The sequence below is a fragment of the Salvia miltiorrhiza genome, chromosome 7, assembly GCF_028751815.1.
Source record: "Salvia miltiorrhiza cultivar Shanhuang (shh) chromosome 7, IMPLAD_Smil_shh, whole genome shotgun sequence".
Taxonomy (NCBI): Eukaryota; Viridiplantae; Streptophyta; class Magnoliopsida; order Lamiales; family Lamiaceae; genus Salvia; species Salvia miltiorrhiza.
This window is the reverse complement of record NC_080393.1, coordinates 20,190,686-20,211,828: the sequence shown is the minus strand read 5'-3', so window position 1 is coordinate 20,211,828 and position 21,143 is coordinate 20,190,686. Positions and strand designations below refer to the sequence as shown.

At 36.0% G+C, this 21,143-nt stretch overlaps 1 protein-coding gene across 1 annotated transcript; it reads right to left on the bottom strand.

Annotated features, from left to right (window-relative positions):
- Positions 1-8,029: 8,029 nt before the first annotated feature.
- Positions 8,030-12,785, bottom strand: LOC130993278 (4-coumarate--CoA ligase 2). Its single transcript, XM_057918108.1, has 6 exons — positions 11,429-12,785; positions 9,256-9,454; positions 8,850-8,995; positions 8,674-8,741; positions 8,479-8,581; positions 8,030-8,392 (listed from the first exon to the last, which is right to left on the bottom strand). Exons 1-6 carry the CDS (start codon positions 12,494-12,496, stop codon positions 8,267-8,269), a joined length of 1,710 nt encoding a protein of 569 aa, XP_057774091.1. The 5' UTR covers positions 12,497-12,785; the 3' UTR covers positions 8,030-8,266.
- Between the last annotated feature and the right edge of the window lie 8,358 nt (positions 12,786-21,143).

Sequence of the window (21,143 nt, the reverse complement as noted above, 5' to 3'; positions counted from 1 at the left end):
GATGTCGAGAGAAATGCGCGGGAAAGACTGCATAAAACTAGAAGTGAGATGCCATTTATTATCAAAGTAGTAGTCTGAAATTTTCTGAGAGAAATATGGTGTCATGAACTCCGGAATTTGAATTTTGTCGATCAACCGATATCCGAGCCAATTATCTCTCCAAAAATAAATCGTATCTCCAGTGCCAATCGTGCAGAAGGTATTCGAAACAATATCCCGAATCGTCCTTCTAACACCAGTCCAAATCGACGAACTCGCCCATTTGGAAGCCCAATCCATGGTTTGAGTGAGATATTTCTGACGAAGCAGCCGATAGCCGAAGCTGTTCATGTTCATAATGTACCAACCAAGCCGAAACATGAAACTATTATTGATGTCAGAGAAAGATTTGACTCCAATGCCGCCATGTTCCTTCAGAGCACGAGCTCTGTTCCAACTCACAGAAAAAGAAGGTTTCTTCAGAGTACTCCCAGTCCAGATGAACGCTTTACAAGCTCTGTCAAGAGCATGCAGAAGTTTCGCTGGCCATTTATAAACAAGCATGCTATGTACCGCAGCACTGTTGATAACAGAAGAAACTAGGCAGAGCCTGCCCGCCATAGAGAGTTGACCACCTTGCCACCTAGGGAAATGGGCAAGAATCCGATCATAGATAGGTCGAAGCTTAGCAGAAGAAGCTCGACCCGAGAAAATAGGCACTCCCAAGTATGTGAAAGGCATGGAGCCAATGTTGAAGTCCAAAATCCGTTGAAGCCGAGAACGTCGCCCAGGAGACACCCCTTTCCCGAAGTAAAGAGTAGACTTATGCTTGTTGCAATATTGACTAGAGACCGTGGCATATAGCTGAAGAATCGAGTCTATCATAATGCAATTACGCTTTGAGGCCTGACAGAACAGGAGGACATCGTCAGCGTAAAGCAGATGAGAAGGGAAACTCAAAGATCTCGAGAAACGCATGCCGGTGATTAAACCCCGATTAGCAGCATCCAGAAAAATACGGCTAAGAACATCTTCCGCCAAGGCAAAAAGAATGGGAGACAAAGGATCTCCTTGTCTTACCCCGCGGCCGCATTCGAAATAGCCATAGAGAGCACCATTGAACCTAATAGAGATGCGAGCCGAGCTGAGAATAGTTTTGATCCAAGAGCAGAAAATATTGGAGAAGCCAAACTCTTGAAGCACGAACAGAAGAAAATCCCATCTAAGCGTATCAAAGGCCTTATGAATGTCAACTTTAAGAGCCATGTTTTTGCCGTGTAAAGACCTCTCCATGCAGTTCGCCCCTTCCGAGGCAAGAGTGATACACTCATGAATAGAACGACCCAAAATAAAGCCAAATTGATTGTTGGAGACGATGGTGGCAGCAGCAGCATTCAGCCGGATCGCCAGAATCTTGGAAATAACTTTGAAAAAGAAATTGCCAAGAACGATGGGCCGATAATCAGAGATAACTTTGGCATCTACTTTTTTGGGAAGAAGGCTCAGAGTATTGGAATTGAGACCCGAAGGGAGATAATGATGAGTGAAGAATCTTCTGATGGCGGAAGTGAAATCATGCTCAATAATGTCCCAAGCGGAACGGTAGAAAGTACCTCCAAAGCCATCCGGGCCGGGAGCGCTATCTTTGTCCATAGCAAAGACCACCGCTTTGATCTCCGTCGTTGTCGGACAAGTAACCAAAGCCGAGTTCTGGTTCACAGTGAGGCTACTGGTGATATAATTAGTAATCCACGAAAGATCGCCCCCAGGATTCGAATCCGCCGCAAAAAGAGATTTATAAAAGTTTTCGACATGAGACGCCAAAGTGTTATGATTTTCAACCAGGACGTCGTTAATCTCAAGATGCTTGATGGTATGGCTAGCGCGCTTCATTCTCACCATGTTATGATAAAACTGAGTATTTCGATCTCCATCCTGGAGCCATCGAATTCTACTTTTCTGGCGAAGCAGGTCATCTTTCCGAGAGAGCATGACCGAGATAGAGGCTTCAAGCTCAACTTCTTGATCAAAGAGCTCCTCAGAATAGCCAGCATTATCTTTGTGTGATAGAATGAACGATACGAATTTTAATAAAAAAACTTGAAAGATGTGATTTTATTGTTAAAGGATAGTATGAGGCCCACCAAATTATAAAAATAAATGGTGGTATTGTGTAAATATTACGTGTGAATGAAGTTTAAAGTATAAAGTAGGTTTTCAAAAAAGGAAAACACACAATCTTTGTGGACGGACGAAAATAGTAATAAACACACAATCTTTGTGGACGGAGGGAGTATTTATTACACAAAAGCTTTCGTGCGGTCCCTTGGAGCATGAGGGCATGCTGCGCTGATCCACCTTCAGCGCATGTTCTTCGGATCTGACTTCAGTCGATTTTTACGAAAGCAATTTTTGTTTTTTTTTTCTTAATTTTTACATTTATAGTGTCATTCAAAATGTCATTTTCTTAATAAAATTCTTATACGTAAATGACAACTTATACGTCATTTACGATAAATGATACTCAATATAATGTTGACTTATTCCTTAATTTAATTAATAATAATACATAAAAAAATATATTATAAATGACAACTTTAATGCTCACAAATGACATTTTTAATTCATGCAAATGATATTTTCAAATGAAACGATAAATGATGGAGTACTTCGTAAATGACACTTTTAATAATAGAAATGATACTTTGATGTATATAAATGATACTACTTCATAAATAATTTTTTTTATTATAAAATCTTGTATAAAAATAAATGATACTTTTCATGTACACAAATGGCATTTTTAATACACGCAAATGATACTTTCGAATGAAATAATAAATGATACTCCCTTCGTCCATGAATTAATGCCCTATTTGGGTGTGGGCACGGAGACTAAGAAAGCTGAAAAATGTGAAATGGATGAAATATAAGGGTAGTTGACTAAAGTGATAAAGATAGTTGACTAGAGTGATAAAAGTGTTGTGAGTGGGTCCACTAGTGATAAAGTGTAGTAAATATAGGGCCTGTTTGATATGGGTTTATAGGTAGGATAAATTAAATTAATACAGATTAGTGTGATGTTTGATATCATGTGCAATTAATATGGTCAACTCCTACTTAATCCTACTTCTCCATGCTATTTTGTGGGATTAACCCATACTAATAATTCGCCCACCCCTCCTCGGATAAATTTAATACTGAGAAGTTGGATAAAAATTCTGCTACCCTTCCTCACGCATATCGATGCAAATGCCCAAGTAATAGTGGACACACATGATATTTTTAAAATTATGTGATGATAGTTTTGGTATTAGATAATATAATCCAACATAATCCTATGGATATCAAACATAATATAGGATTAAGTAGCCATGATATCAAACACCCATGAAATAATATAAATCCACACTAATCCACACTAATTTCTCAAGATAATTTTAATCATAATCAATCCTAAACTGCAAATCAAACGGCCCCATAGAATATAAAGATGATAAATGTGTTTTAAAGTGGGTCCATTAGTGACAAAGGGTAGTAAATATAGGAAAAGAAGAAGAGTAAAAGTGTACAAAAAGCACAATAAGGCATTAAATTGTGGACAAATTTTTAAAGACAAGTAGGGCATTAAATTGTGGACGGAGAGAGTGTAAATAATACTTTATAAATAACAAAAAAATTCCCCATATTTTCTAAATAATATTAATTATAACAAAAAAATGATACTTTTAACAAATATAAATAATACTTTATAAATAATATTAATTCTATTCTTTTTATATAGGGAAAAGTAGCAAGCAGTCCCCTATCTTATTTACCTCACCATCCTTTGATTTCGAGCTGTTAGTCCCTTAACATCTCATAAGGAGTGTAAAATTCCCCATATTTTCGACATATGCTTAACTTAGTCCAATATTTTTTATTTTTATTTTATTTTCTATTTCTCGAGCAGATCCCACTCTATTTATCAATGTATTAGGAAGAATGAATTTCCTTTATTTGGTACTTTTAATGAATTTTAGTTTCATTTTGTTTGATACAATCCTGAAAATATTGTCTCAAACTTTGTAGAAGCAGACAAGTTTCATGACTTCATTTTTTATTGCTTCATTTAGCCCACTTTTGATTGGGTGTTTTTAGAGGTTAGAAATAGATTCAATTAATTGAATCCATTACTTGTTGTTTGGTTTGAGTAATGCGTTAACCATTACTAGAGCTGTCAAAATGGACCGAAATTGGCCCGACTCGCCCGTAGTTTTGGCCGGGCTGGGCTAGGGTTTCCAAGGCCCAAAAAAAACCGAGCCTCCCAGGCCCGACCCACGCGGCCCGCCGAGTCACATGGCCCGTGGGCCGAAAAGCCCGCTGGGCTTTCGGGCCTAAATTGGCCCGTCAATTATAGGCTATTTTGAATTCATTAATCATTATTCCTCCAAGAGTCCAAGTCCAAAAAAAGTTTGTCCAAATCGTCTGATTGCAAATTGAAATTAGGATTTAAATCCTCACTTGGTCATTTAATATTAGAGTACTTAATATTAAAATAATTTCTAATTTAGTTATCAACCTAAAGAATAAAGATGAACAAGAAAAGCAAAACTTACTGTTTTAAACGTGAATATGTGATGAATGATGATTCACCTTTTGCTTTTCAAAAGCATTTTGTTTTAAATATGAATGCTTTTTAAACTTGCTTATCATTTATCAATATTCAAGATGGAAACGTAAATACGCGATTATTGAAAATATAATAAGTTAAAATTTTACTTATAAGAAGTTGGCCCGTTTTGGCCCGGCCCGCCTGGCGGCCCGTGCTGGGTTGGGCTGGGCTTCAATATTAGTGGCCCGCTGAAATTTTGGGCCGGCCCGACCCGTCCCAAAAAATTGCCTAGGCCCGTTGGGTTGGGCCGGGCCAGCCAGCCCACCCCGCTAGGTTTGACAGCCCTAACCATTATCATTACTTGAGGGTAACCCAATCACCCAATTTATTACCCCTCAAAATAAAGGGGAAACAAAAGAAAGGGAACCCCTTACTAATGATTCGTTTCTATTGTTTAACTAAACACTCAATAAAAGTAATGGTTATTGATATCATTCCACTCCTTTATTTGATTCCATACCCTTTCCGTTCCTCTACTTGAACCAAACGAGCAGTTAATTCTATTTTTTTTTCTATTGGGTTTCACTGAATCTTGCTATGTTAAAGAAGAAACTTTCCATTTTTTTTCTTTAATTTATTTATATGTGCATTTGATTAATATGGATGCCAAGAATTAGAGCAGTTGATATTTCCAAGATTCATGTGTGTTAGTATTTCGTAGATTCAATCCTAATTAAATTATAAAATATTTTACTTATATAATGACTGTCATTAAGAATATAATTAGGGGTGAGCATTCGGTTATATGGTTCGGTTTTTGCTAAAACCAAACCAAATCATATTTTAATTCGGTTTTAAAAAAACCGAACCGAACCGAATTAACCGAAATTTTTATAATTAAAACCAAACCGAACCGAAAAACCAAATTAATCCGAAGAAAACCGAAAATTTCGAAAAAAAACCGAAAAAACCGAAATTTTCGAAAAAAAAACTATAAAATTAAAAAATATTAGAAGTTAGATATTATAAAATTATAATTAAAATATTATATATATATTATAAATATAATTCGGTTTTTCGGTTTTGTTTGGTTTTAAAAAATTCGAACCGAACCGAAAAACCGAAATTTTATGGAAAAAAAACCGAACCGAACCGAAAAATTGAAAAAACCGAACCATATTTTAAAATTTCGGTTTGGATTGATTCGGTTATTCGGTTTCGGATTTTTTGCTCACTCCTAAATATAATACCTCAATTGAAACTTTAAGAATTAGGGATTCAATTAAGAAATAAGAAATAAAAAAATGCAAAATATTGAATGAAATTAAGTGTCCATCAAAAATAAGAGGAATTTTGTACTTTTTGTGAAATGTTGAGGAATTAACAGCTCAAAATTAAAAGATGAAAAGATAAATGCGATAGAAGTATAAAATACTACATGTGTACAAATTGATACCTTGTTTATGTGATACACATCCTGCATTCATCTTCTATGCGACCATATACATGAACGAAGCAACACAAAAAAATATCGTCAAAACATGCTATACGTTCGCAAGAATTAAGAAGTACTTCAGATATTTATTAGATAGGTAAACAAGCACGAAGATAATTAGATGCTAATTCAATTATAATACGTTCGAACAAAACTTAATCCACAAAACCAAAAACAACAAAAGAACAAAACATGATAAAGAATTAAAATTCCCGAGTGTTAATTCCATTTAAGAGTCTTAAAAAATCCAACTAAAATAAATTAAAACACATAAAAAAATATGATAATGTCCAAATGAAGCACTGGTTAATTACCAACATAACTACAAGTAAATCAATCAGAAAAAAAAATAAAAATTAAGTTTGCCCATCTATGCATGATCAAGCCACCCGCATAGTTCGCTGAAAAATCAACTTCCTTCGAATCGACGGCACCGTCTTCCCTTAATCGAACATGTTCGGTGAAAAATGAAATTCTGAACCAGGAATCTGTAAATACAACTCATATAATCATTTCAAATCACCGTTTTTTATGGAAAGAGATAAAAATTCGGGATGTTAATTAATCTTCGTTATCTGACAAAAATAAAGAGGATAGATTTAACCCTTACGAACGCGAAAATGAATTTACCTCTTATAATCTTAATTATTAAATCACAAAAATAACTTGATTTGATCCGTCTGTTACCAATTAATCAATTGTGGAGATTAATTCTAATTTCTATCTCTAAGAGGGTTTCTCAATAGAAGCCCACCCTATATATATATAGGGTTAGGTTGTATTGAGAATTTGATTTATCTTAAGAATTGAGAATGATGAACAAAATTAATAAATTATAGGAACATACCAATATAATTGATGAACAAACATATCTATTTAATATGTTGAAAATTTTGTCACCTCTAGGATTTGAACCTCAGACCAAAATGCTTGTTCATAAAAATTATTGATTTGTTCATCAAAATGGAATGACTTGTTTGCCACTGTTCAAACGAATTCTCAATTCTCACACTACTTGTAGATTCTCAATTGATCCTTACTCAATTCATCTTGTTCAGACGTATATTTCTTTTTCTATATACGAGTCACAACTTACTCCCTCCGTCCCTAAAAATTGTGACCCACTGGGGATGGTACAAGTTTTTTATAAAAAAAGTGTTGTAATTGTGTTTGAGTGGAGATTGAGTCCCACATTTTTTTGTAAATAGTGAAAGAGAAAGTTTGTGGGGTCATTTCCAAATAAGGAAAGAACACAATTTTCAAGGATGTCACGATATAGTATTAAGGTCACAATTTTCAGGGACGAAGGAAGTATAATTTTATTTTATTTCATAGATAATTTGTCATATTTGCGAGCCTATTCTCAAATACTTTCACGAACCTATTCGTGAATAGGATCGTTAAGGTTTGAGCAAAATATGTTCGCGAGCTTACAAGTCGAATATATGCAGGCTAGAGTTCGGCTTGATAATTTTATCAAGTTCGGTTTCAGGCTCGAGTTCGACTCATTTTGAAAATTAACGAACTTTCCGAGCATCAAATAATTCGCGAGAGGCTTGGTTCATTTACAAGCCTACTCTTCACACCAAACATATATTTGGTCCAAATCATTTTTTACAAATTTTTATTTATAAACTATGACATCAGACGGGCCCAACGCCAATATTCTGAAGCTGGAAAATGGACTCCCAAGATTTTTGATAGTTTACCTATAATTCAAAACTTTAATTGATATATTTGATAGTTCATGACATTTTTGATAAATTTGAGATAATTCATGTTTCTAATTGACATTTTCAATAGTTGGGGATATTTTTGAAAAGCTCAAAATAGTCTGGGATCGAAAATAAACTGATATTGCTTTCAAGAACTAGTAATGCTAGCGTTGTTTTAATTTAAACGAGAAATCTAAGCAGAAAAGAGAAGTAGTACCTGCATGTGAACATGCTTGTATCAAAAAATTAAGAAAGATCACCACATAACTTATTTATTGCAAATTAATATTTAATGGATCGAATGCATGACATAACGAATACAAACAATTGATGTCTCCAAAAAAAAAAAAAAAAAAATTACATGATAAAAAACTGCTTGCTTATGACAAATAAATTATATAAACAAGGAAATTTGGCAATAGAGGCGAGGCAAGAAATGATATATAGATCTAAATAAAATACTTCCGAAGGTTGAATATAAAATTAAGATGTGGGGGAAGCTGCAGAAGCAAGTTTGGCTCTCAGATCTTTCCTCAATATTTTACCAGCTGGCGACTTGGGAATGGCGTGAACAAAGTACACTTTGTGCAGTCTCTTATAAAACACAACCTGCTCAAAAATTAAACCCAAATTACTTTCTAAAATATATATAGCAATAAAATACTAAATATTATTTTCCTAGGGTTTTAAATTACCTGTTTGGAAATGAATTCTTTGACAGCTTCTTCAGTTAGTTCGGATCCATTTGATGGAACTACAAAAGCCACGGGAACTTCACCAGCAGCTTCATCTTTTTGCCTGTTACATATCATAACAAAATTAAATTATAAATTTCGTGGACTACTATAAAAATAATAGTACAAAAAATTACATGTTTTTTGATGACTTACGGTACAACGGCAGCATCAGAAATTTGGGGATGGGAGATGAGAAGAGCCTCCAGTTCAGCTGGTGGGACCTGCTCATCGTCAACAATACCAATACATACATTATATCTTCCCTTTACATGCATACACATATATATATATATATATATTGTGTTGACATAAATATACGTATAAGTTACCTGAAAGCCTTTGAATTTGATGAGTTCCTTCACCCTGTCTACAATGAAAACATCGTCGTCGTCGTCCACATATCCGATGTCCCCGGTGTGGAGCCAACCGTCCACGTCTACGGTTCTAGCAGTCGCCTCCGCATCATTCAAGTACCCTAGTTCACATAAGAGGTGATGCATTTTTAGTTCATTTACTACCCCTAGCTAATTAATTCTTTGATAAACTCTAGCATTAATGAATTGTCAAATAATAAATATAAGTATATTAAAAAGTTACTTGTATATTTTTCAGTGACTTTCTTATCCCTCGTGCAAAATTCAATCAGCGTATATAATTGGGACATATTGGAACGTATGAAGTATTATTTTGAGTTAAGAGATCAAGCGGAAGATAATAAAACTATTGAAATAATACCTTTCATGATCTGGGGTCCACGAATACAAATTTCGCCCGGTTGGTTGCGGGGGAGGGAGCAGCCGGTGTCGGGGTCGACGACCTTGAGCTCGGCATTGCGGACGACATTGCCGCAGGAGCCGGACTTGGTTGGTAGTGGCTGCTTCGCGAACGACGGGGACATAGATAATACCGGCCCGGCCTCAGTCATGCCATAACCCTAATTAATCATAAACCAGACTTTACTTATTTTCTTCAATTAAACAAAATGAAAAAATAACGAAAAAGAAACATGTGATGAACAAGTAAAATAAAAAAATTGTTTTGGCTTTTTTCGAGTTCCAACGGTCCAAAATATGTACTAGTACTCCCTCCGTCCCAAACGAAATGTCATACTTTCTTTTCGGCACGTAGATTAAGAAATGTGTATAAAGTAGATAAAGTGAGTTGGTGGAAATTATTTAAATATTAAGTATAGAGAGAGAGTGTATTGCTAAAAAATGAAACAAAACATTTCGTTTGGGACAGCCCAAAAAAAAAAACATGACATTTCGTTTGGAATTAAGTATAGAGAGAGAGTGTATTGCCAAAAAAGGAAACAAAACATTTCGTTTGGGACAGCCCAAAAAGAAAAACATGACATTTCGTTTGGAACGGAGGGAGTACTATTTAGAAAGATTGACGTATTAACGTTACATTGAGTAGTTGAACTGCAACCTTAAATAGTTGGCGGGCCCATCAATTACGCAATTGCACTTACACGGGTCCACTTTATTGCCAAGGAAATACGTCAATTAATTAAGCAAATCAAATTAATTATTGCGTGTATATAAAATAAATGAACGGTTACTAGACACAGCAAATGTCGAGATCATATGCCAAAAAACTTAAAGACACATTGCATCAAATTTTAACCAAAGTTAGCTGGCGCTACCATTCTATATTATTGACCAACTGAATGGCTTATAGTTCATTCTTATCCACTAGTATTTACTTTAATTAACTTAGTCATCTATAGCGATACTCCTTTCATAAAGAGTCGTTCAGTCTCATCTTTACAATAAATTGTTCAATTAATTAAATTGTAGAATATAAGTAAGAATGTCAACCTTCACGTCACATGCATGTTAAATAAATTGTACAGCAAGTTATGCGTACTGTATCCATAAATAATATTTAACCTGATTATCTAGTTAGGTTAGATACACCATACGGAATTTATGAGATGAGCTGAGACTGAAAATAGAATACTACTCCTATTTTATTTTATAAACTTAAATTTCATGCCATGTTTCGTTTTATAAGCATTTCATTATTATTTTATAATTGGACATTGAGAAAGTAATACATGCAAGTGTTACAAAAATGTGGAGGGATTCCATTAGTTATACATGCAACACGTCAACATTTGGCAAAAGAAACAGTCCATTCATCCTACCTACCTACACATCCCACCTACCCAACTAATTTTCATACATATACAAAATTTTAAAAATACTCCCTCCGTGCCTGAAATGGCTTCCTCTTTGGGGACGGCACGGGTTTTAATAAAAAGTTGTAAAGTGTATTAATAGTAGAGAAAAAATGATATAATTATTATTGAAAGTTGTGAAAAGTGTTATAATTAGTATTGGGAGTGGTGAAAAGTGAAAAGTGAGAATAAATAAAGTATTATTAGTGGTGGGGTAGGTTTCCAAAAATGGAAAGAAAGAAAGAGGAAGTTATTTGGGGACGTCCCAAAATGGAAAAAGAGGAAGTTATTTTAGGGACGGAGGGAGTATTACTTATGGGAATCTTGAGGCAATTTTTTTCAATACAGAAATTAAGAAAATAATATTTAATGTGTAAGTGTGGTAGGTGAAAAAAAAATATAAATAAAAGAATTTTTTTTGCCATACAAAGAAATAACTCAAAATTCGTGGGAAAAAAAATGACTCAAGATTCGTGGGACGAAGAGAAGTACTAGCATAAAAGAAATCATAATTATATTATTTCAGTTCTGTATTCTTATCATCTCGATACATGAAAAATGAAATTAAATTTTGTTATATATAAATACATATAAGCAGCTAAGAGAGTAAATAAATTGCATTTTGTATTTTCCGGAATAAATCAGGATCATTTAAAGGACATGAAAATTAAGTTAGGTAAATGGGTTAGTTTTCACTTTTGACGTCCAAAGAGGGCGGCGTACCTGTCCAAAAACTGCCTGCGGCAGACGGCTGAGCAACGCCGTCTCCAGCTCCTTCCCCAGCGGCGCCGCCCCGGACAGCACCATCCTGATCGAGCTCAAATCGAAGTTGTCCACCAGCGGATTCTTCGCCAGCGCCAGCACAAGCGGCGGCACCACCGCCGCCACCGAGACGCGGTGCCGCTGAATCAGCTCCAGCAGCGAGCCGATCTCAAATTTCTGCATAAGCAGAACGCCGGCGCCGGCTCTGAGCGAGCAGAGAAGCACCGAATTCAAGGAGTAGATGTGGAAGAGCGGCAGCACGCAGAGAACGACGTCGTCCGGCTTGAGGTATAAATTAGGGTTGTCGCCGTCGACCTGCTGCGCGATGCTGGTGATCAAGCTCTTGTGCGTGAGGATCACGCCCTTGGGCAGTCCGGTGGTCCCGGAGGAGAACGGCAGTGCGACGGCGTCGTTCGGATCGATCTCGACCTCCGGCGCGGTGGCCTCGTCGGCCTCCGAGAGCGCGGAGAAAGGCAGGCATCCCTCCGGCGGGGCGTCGATGGTGACGACGGAGAAATCCTCGCCGAATACGATGGACTCGTCGCCGGTGTCGCGGAGCTTGTCGACGTACATAGCCTGCGTGACGATCATCTTCGATTTGGAGGCCTTGAACTGCTTAAAGATCTCATTGGAGGTGCAGAAAGGATTGGCGGTGGTGGTGACGGCGCCGATCATGGAAGCCCCCATGAACGTGAAGACGAATTCGGCGCAGTTCTGGAGGAGCACCATGATCACATCGCCTTTCTTAATTCCGCGATTGGAGAAGCCGGCGGCGACCTTCCGGCAGATGAGGTGCGTTTCGGCGAAGGTGTAGGATTTTCCGGCGCCGGTGCCGACGATGAGGCAGGGGCGATCGGGGTACTGCGCGTAATTCTGGAAGCAGTATGTGTGGAGTGGGATATCATTGGAGATGGGAATGGTGGGGAGTTTGGAAACGAAGATATGAGTTTCTTCCGGTGATCGAGTTTGCGGCAGCGCGTGAGATGAGAGCTCTGGATTCTGAGCTTCGGCGGCTGCCACCGACAACATCGTTGATCGATTAACTGCTAGCTACTCCGTTTGCGTTAGTGAATTGAGAGAGAGGGAGAGAGAGAGAGAGAGAGAAGTTGCAGTTTCTGTTTGAGGAAAGAAGGCGAAGAGAGAGTGAAACAATAAATACGAGAAGAGGGGTGTTTTGGGTAGGTGAGATTTACGAATTGAGAGAGAATGAGAGGTGAGGGAAGAAAAGGTAGCTGCAACCGCTGACGCATCGCAACCCGTTTCCAATCGTTCCACCTACTCTTCTTGCGCTAGTCAATTTTCCATTTAATTTTCCTGTTTATTACTTATTTTATCTTCATTCCACACATTTATTTTAATATTTTTTTTCATGCTAGAACGTGTTGCATAATTATTTCACCTACTGTCTACTCGCAATAGATCAATTATTTGAAAGAAATTATACGTTCTACTCCCTCCGTCCCGCGAAGCATGACACGTTTGAGTTCGGCACGGGAATTAAGGAATTGTAGATTAGTGTTTTAAGTGTGTAATTAATAAAGTATAAAATTGATAAAGTAGGAGAGAGAAGGTAATAAAAGTGATAAAGTAGGTGAGAGAATATAATAAAGGTGATAAAGTAGGAGAGAGAATGTAATAATTATTGACAAAAAAGGAAACGTGTCATGCTTCATGGGACAACCCAAAATGGAAAGTGTGTCATGCTTCGCGGGACGGAGGGAGTAATAATTTAGTAGATATAGTTTTACACCTTATAAATAGTTAAAATATTTGAATAAGCTTATAATTAAATTATTCAGAGAATTTTATGCTGCATAGAAAAATATACTCTCCCCGTTCACAAAATTTATGCTACATTGCTTTTAGCACGAATTTTAATAAAATGTAAGTGAAGCTAGTAGTTGAGTAAGAATTCCACTTTAAATGTGAGGGGAGTGGTGTAGACCTACTACTAAAAATGAATTTGTCATATTTTTTGTGAACAGACGAAAATGGAAATTATGGCATAAATTTCGTGGACGGAGGGAGTATTTATTAGAGATAGACAATTAAAAAAGACCATATTATGAAAATAATAAATTATGATTGAATAATATTTATAAAATGATTGTTGTATAGTGTAAAGATTATGAAAAGATAAATTGTAGTAAAAGAATTTATTTTTACAGCTTACAAGTTGTTTAAAGACATAATTTACCAAATACTTTGAAGAAATTTACTCCTACACAACTTGTAAGCTATTTTAAAGAGCTTATATAAGGGGTTCAAATTCCACAAGCCACAAACTCTATGTTCTTTAATAATATTTTCTTTGCTCGGTTTAAATCACAGTATTTTGTGTGTATGTGTGTTGGCCAAGCGGTAAAGTAGTTAATGTATAAGGCCAAAGGTCTCAAATTCGAGTCCACCGTGACGCGATCTTTAATTTTTTTTATTTGATACTTTTAATCTATCTAAAGAAAATAAAGAGTTTATATAAGAGCATTTTCAATGGGGGTACAAAGACCGCCTTGATGCGGCGCGCTGGAGGCGCTGGCACACTCCCCGAATTCGACATGGAGTTGAGGCAAGGCGTTGGGTGCGAGCGAGAGAAAGTGAGGCGCGTGTACACGCGCCCACTTTAAATATTAAAAAAAAAATGGAAAAATGGTTGTAACGATAAATTTTAATTTTTTAAAATATGATCATTGATTGCAACGACTGTTTTCTTTTATTTATTTTTCTTTTTTATTTTCTTTATTCTCTAATTCATTTTCTACATCAACACTACATTCTTTTTCCATTTTTCTCTCTACCTCTCTTATTTTTTCATTTTCTTCTCTCTTTTCACTTTTAAATTTACTACAATAAATGGAAGACCAATTCAACGACTATATGAAAAGTATAGCTCAAGGCTCAGGTATTCCTCATTCTTTTCCGAGATTTTGTAGTTTTTTTTTCCCGATGATGGGTTTTGTGCTTTTCTCTCAAGGCTCGAATATCTTCTCCCCGGACTCTCTTCCAACCACATTGAACGCAACTCGTGCCGTTCAAGACGATGCAGTCGAAGACCCGAACCGGGCACACCACGGCAGAGACGGAGCTTGTTTGTATGTTGTGGGCGGAGGCTACCCACAACTCAATCCAGGGTACGAATCAAAAGGCTCTCAAATATTGGGGAGATATTACACGAAGATACAACGATGTTCGGCCTAAGGGGACTCATGCACGTGACAACAAGCAGACCAAATCTCACTTTCAACGCGTCCAAAAGGACGTCAAGTTGTGGAAGACGATCTACGAGAAATGAGTGATGAACGAATCACTAAACAGACACATGAGATCTACAAGGTCAACCATGGAGTGAGATTCAAGCATTTCAAAGCTTGGAAGATTTTGTGCGAATGTCAGCGGTTCGCGTCCCATGGCGAGGATATGCACTCGTCGAATAAGTCGAAGAGATTGGAAGGGCAGGCTACGACAACATCTTCCGAGCCAAGTATCACGAAGGCCCAAAGGTCAGAAAGGGCCAAGCGTGACAAAGGCAAGATGAAGGAAGTGGAGTCCTCAAAAGACAAGGCTCAATACTACGACGCACTGGAACGCGTCATCAAAGGAGAGATATTAACACCTCTCACAAGGAAGTCGCCGATACCAAATATAAAGTCACCAAAGCAAAAAATAAAGTTGCCGAAGCAAAAACTAAAGCTGCCAAGGTGAAAAGGGGATCTCGATTACAAAAACCTCAATACGGACACTTCGAATATGTCGCAAGCACAATTGGCATTGCACAAGAACATGCTCGAAGAAGTCCTCAAGCGAAGAGGATTGATGTAGTTTAAAAATAATTGTAATTTTATTTTAATTAATGTAATTTCAAGTTTTAATTATGATAATTTTTATTATAATTAATGTAATGTTAAATTTAGTTTTAATAAAATGTTGAATTTTGAAATTGAAGAGTAAAAATTGGATACAATGAAAGAAATTAAAGCTCCTTATATAGTCAATGCATTGGAGAGGCGAGATTTTAAGGTGAGAATCACCCATTAGAGTTTCTTTTTAGAAGCTCTCACTGAAGATGCTCCAATTGATTTTTGAAAAATTTAGGCTAATAATTAGCTATAAGATCACTTTCTTCTATAATTTGAAGCTTCTAAACAAGTAGCAAAGTTAATACTCATCTCAAGTCATTAATTGGAGCACCTCTTTAATTAAGTGGTTTAATAATGGGGATATATGTCGCGACGTCCACGAATTTACCTTAGAATTATATATCTATAACCACATGGCCCACTTCATAAGATGTTGAAAATATTTGAAACAATAAGCTTTCAATTATGCAATAACTTGTTCAGTTATTAGAGCATCCGCAATGGGGTTACATGATAGCTTACATGATAGCCTATTTTATGATGGGGGACCACATGGTGTAAAGATGCTGCAGTGGGGTTACATGATAGCTTACATGATAGAATTAGTTATAAAGAGAAGAAAAATTGAAAAAAATAAAATAAAATAAAAAATTCACCGTTTAAAGGGCTACACGATAGAACGTGTAGCCCTCGTGTAAACCTCTCCCGCAACGGTTACACGATAGCTCATTTACACGATAGCCCTATCGTGTAATGGCTATCGTGTAACCATTGTGGATGCTCTTACACCAGAAGAGTACAATTTAGCGAAACATCAACTACTAATATGGAGTGGTTGGAGTGTGAGATTGTATTGAATTTTAATTTTGTTTTATAGTATTTGTTTAGGGAGAAATATAAAATAATTGAATTTAAGATTCATTTAAATCGTGTGTGGGTGCATGCGTGGAATATTGGGCGTGATGATTGCATCACTTTTTGCATGGTCACGTTGGATGGATATTCAAAGTTAAAACGCGTTGGCTTCATTTGGCTGCTAAGCCTGCTATGCTCTGCTCTAGGGGTTAGGGACATCTTATTGTTATTTTATTTGGCTCTTTTATAAAATACTTATTCTTTTATATCTATTTTTTTTGAAGCATTCTTACTTTTTACTAGTAGTTCTTTTTCCTGCCTACTTACAAAATCTTGCATTTGCTTTTCTTCTTTTTATTACTATTTCATAAGCGAAAACCAGAGTGTTCAAATAGTCAAATATTACTGAGCGAGGCGAGGGGCATCATTTTTTTTTACCCAATATAAGAATATCTATATACATATAAGTCAAAGAGATGGACGATTTAGAATAATTAGCCCATAAAACATCAGTAACATAATTAAACACAGGTGAATATATACATCTAATACATACTGATATATATGCAAGCCTAGAATTAAAATCACTTTGTCATTGGGTCAAAAAAATAATCACTTTGTCATTAATTGTATTTTCTTTAATGAAATTTATGAAAAATCATGAGTATGTTTTTATAAAAAAATCTTCTTACAAATTTATGTAACTTATTTGAGATTTATGCACAAAATTATCTTTAACTCAAATTAATTATGAACAAATAAACAGTCATGGAAACGGTCAAAGAACAATAAGTTAATAAACTTATAAGAAATATGTTTATAAGAAAATCATATATATTTGAAAAATGATGTGCAAGACTATTTATTAACTTGAAAAATATGTGCAAGACTATTTGCATGCACATCCAAAAAATATCGCAGGTGTATTTACTCCAACTATAGTTCAAGAAGTAGGCTTTTTGCGCCTTATCTCTAAATTATACTAAAACAAACTCAAACTAATGAATCTTATAAAATAGTCTAAAAGATATGCCACCAAATTAATTGAATTGATACCTACTTGTACATTTGTATGTCAAGAATCTAACCTAACTTCCTACCATCAACTAAGACATTAAAAATTGAGACACGAGAGTAGTTAAAAACCAATACTAAAAATGAATTGATTGTTTAAACAAGGGTACACTTAGAAATTAACAAAAAGAATAGCAACGTTGAAAGCTCATTTATATATATAATACCTACCACTAGACTTGGCTGTAAATATACCAAAAATTGTACCTTGATTCTGTCCCACACTTTAAAAGAAGAATTTATAACACATAAATTTTGAGCCTAATAATGTTGTGTACGTATGATTTGAATTAATTCCGATTTTTTCTTTAGTTGAATTGATGTTAATGATCAGTCCCGAAATTAAACAAGTAAATTCGAACAAATTAATCAAACTAAAAAGCATCTGAAAAAGTTGAGCTTGTAATTTTAAAGAAGGTTTACATAACCTAATTATCGATCGACACTTCTAAATTTATTCAAATTATTTCTTTGGGGTACTAGTGTAATAATTCAATATTTGAAGAATGGATCCATGCATCCGCTCACAAGCAATATATAGGAGGTTTTACTGTAATTTTAATTTAAGGTTAAAATGTTAAAGGTAATGGGTTTATGGTCATATTCAACCATCTCGGCTTTCAGTTTCCTTTTTTTCTTTTTCCTTTTTGATAAATTAACAGTATTAAATAAAAAAAAATTAAAAATCGTGCCACATAAGACCCGAACCCAAGATTTTTGGCCTTAGACATCAACCCTTATCGCTTGGTCAACACACACACACATTCTCAGCTTTCAATTTCAATTTCGATTTCACATTGCAACGACCAAGACTCATTGTCATGACAATTGTGAGGTCAATTTTACATTTTGTACCTAATTTATTAGGGTGCGTGGTTGTAAAAATATTTTAGACTTACGTATTTTCGTTACATGAGTTATTCTTTCCATCACACAAAGTTAGTCCCCTATATATATAATTCCAAATAGATTAGAAAAAGTGATTTTTTTGACAAAACATTAATTAAAATATACTCACTTCGTCCGCGATATCGTTTCCACATTGTGAAAGGCGCGAGTTTTAAGAAAAGTTGTGGATAGTAATAGATAATAGTGGATATTGTAGTGAGTAGAGTTTGGGTCCCACTATTGTTGTGAGTGGAAGTTTGTGGACCTTACTTCTATAAATGAAAGTGGAAACAATATCGCGGACGGACCGAAATGGTAAATGTGGAAACGATATCGCGGACGGAGGAAGTATAAATTATGAATTTTTACTATTTATTACTCCCTTCGTCCCAATAAACTTGTCCCATTTCTTTTGGGCACGGAGATTAAGGAGTGTTCAATTAGTGTTGTAAAGTAAGAGGACCCACTTGTTTAACAAAAAGTAAGTATTCCTTAATAATTCTTGTGTAGACATGGCCAAAAAAACCGGAACCGAGAACCGAACCGTGAAACCGGACCGTCCGGGATGGTTCTGGAACCGGAACGTGTCATACGGTTCCGAACCGAAACCGAAACCGTGCTCGGCCGGTTCGGTTCCGATTCCAATTTCTTCAAACCGCCGGTTCTCGGTTCCGAACCGGAACCGAACCGTGGAATCGGGAACCGTGCTGGAACCGGGCTGGAACCGTGAACCTACGGTTCCACGGTTAGAACCGGGAACCGTGGAACCGTCTGAAAACCGCTTATAAGTAAGGTATTTACTTTATTATCAAATACATTTAAAATATTAATTTCTTAAATGTTATGTTAAAAAGAAGTTGATCAACTTAAGACGGAACGAAGGGAGTTTATATCAGTAGCTCCATAGTGTTTATTATTTTGGGAACCGAGTTGTTTTGGTTACAAATGGAGGATCATGCGTGAGTTGTAAAAATACTTATGTCGTTAGTTGTTGATTAGTGGTATAGGTTAATAGTTATCAGTTAATTGGTTTTTTAAAAAAATAGTTATCCGTTAATTAATCCATAGTGGACTTTGATTCTTTCGGGATACGTAGACAACTCAATTATAACTTAAATATTATAATTAAGCTCAAGTCCTATTTTCTTTATTTCTTTTTCCCCCAATTACAAGTTGTAAACTAAGTTGCCTTAATTTTATTTTAGCATCCAAAAGTTGTAATTTGTAAATTGTATTTATAAGAGTTGTAAGGTGTAACTTTGAATTATAAGTTCAATTTAGAAAATAAAGTATATGAAATTTATATTTTTTTTGTGTCTTTTATTTTATTAAAGCAAATTTCATTAAATTTTACACAACAATACATATAAAACAATACAAATTACATAAAAAAGTAAAAAAATAAAAATTAAAAAAATTGACGGTTCTAACGGTTCGAACCGGAACCGGCGGTTCGAAATCGGAACCGGAACCGCCGGTTCACGGTTTGAAACCGAAACCGTGAGGGTTATTTTCTGGTTCGGTTCCGGTTCCAGTTTTTGGAACCGGGAACCGGCGGTTCCGGTTCCGGTTCGAACTGGGAACCGAACCGTGGCCACCTCTATTCTTGTGTTTGACTTTAATAAAATGTTGACTTACCTTTTTTAATTCTAAATATTCATTTGATAATATTTCAAGGGGGCAGGACGCCTAAACAAAGAGAACCCGGATTTTGGCGAAGCTAGGGTTCCGACCGGCGAACACACGACTTCAATCTCCTCCACCATGTCGAACTCTCCTTCTTCCTCGGAAAAGGTCGCCGAGAAAGGGAAATACACCTTTGGAGGCGAACCCCAGTTTGAGAAGTCCTTCTCCGTGTCTGGAATGTACGTGCCGCTTAGGTAACCCTCCCATGGGTTGTTCATCACAGCGGTGGTCGAGATCGGCGGCCGCTCGTCTTAGATCTGTGAAATTTTAGGGTTTTCATAGTCACCGTCGAACACCAGAAATTTGGGAGCCGACGAACACGGGACAACAAAAATTGACCGAATAAGAGGCGGCACCGGTCGATTTCGACCCGCGACTTTAGGATTTTCGGGAGAAATGAGAAAAGGCGACTAGTGGAGAGAGAGAGCCGACTGTGGTCGACACCGGTGCCGAATATATGCAATACGTCGCCCAACAATAGCCGATGAGCACCGGCCACCAACAGAGGGGGAAAGTGGTGGCGGAGCCGGTCGAATGGGGCCGACGATTTTAGGGTTTTCTGGAGGATGGAAACGAGGCGCCTGATATATAGAAAGAGAGAGAGAGCCGAGTGTAGTAGGGTATAGTAGGAAATAAAAGGATTTAATTAACAAAGTTAATTAAAATCTTGTTTAATTAATTTTTAATGAAACCCTTAATTTTTACTAAAAAGAAAAATGAGATCGACAAGATTATTGGGACAAACCAAAAAGGAAAGTGTGACAAATTTATTGGGACGGAGGGAGTAATATTGATTGAAGGTATTTAAGTAAAAGAAAAAGTTAATGCAATTTCGATTAAGAAATTGAACATTTTCGAGACATTCTAAAAACAAATGAAGGAAATATTAAAACTTAAATCTATATGGTACTCCCTTCGTTCCACTATAAGTGAGACATTTTTTTGGGCACTGAAATTAAGAAATGTGTATTTTGTGTGCAGATAAAAAAGTGAAAAGGTATTTAAAGGATAAAACTTTTACTCAAAAATGAAAGAGTATCACTTATGGTGGGACACCCAAAATAGAAAGAGTCTCACTTATAGTGGGATGGATGGAGTATAAAAGATGAGTTTTTTTACCTCTAAATTTTTTCTCTCCTTTCACTTTTTCCTCCAAATTCTCTCTCTCTCTGCTTTAATTCTTTTCAAAAAATTGTTAACTTCGATTCGTGAAAAAATATTCAATATGAATATTAAATTAAAGATTATGGAAAGATCTTTGATTCAATGTAAAATTATAAAATTTAAAATTGAAACAAATAAGTTATGATTGTTTAAAG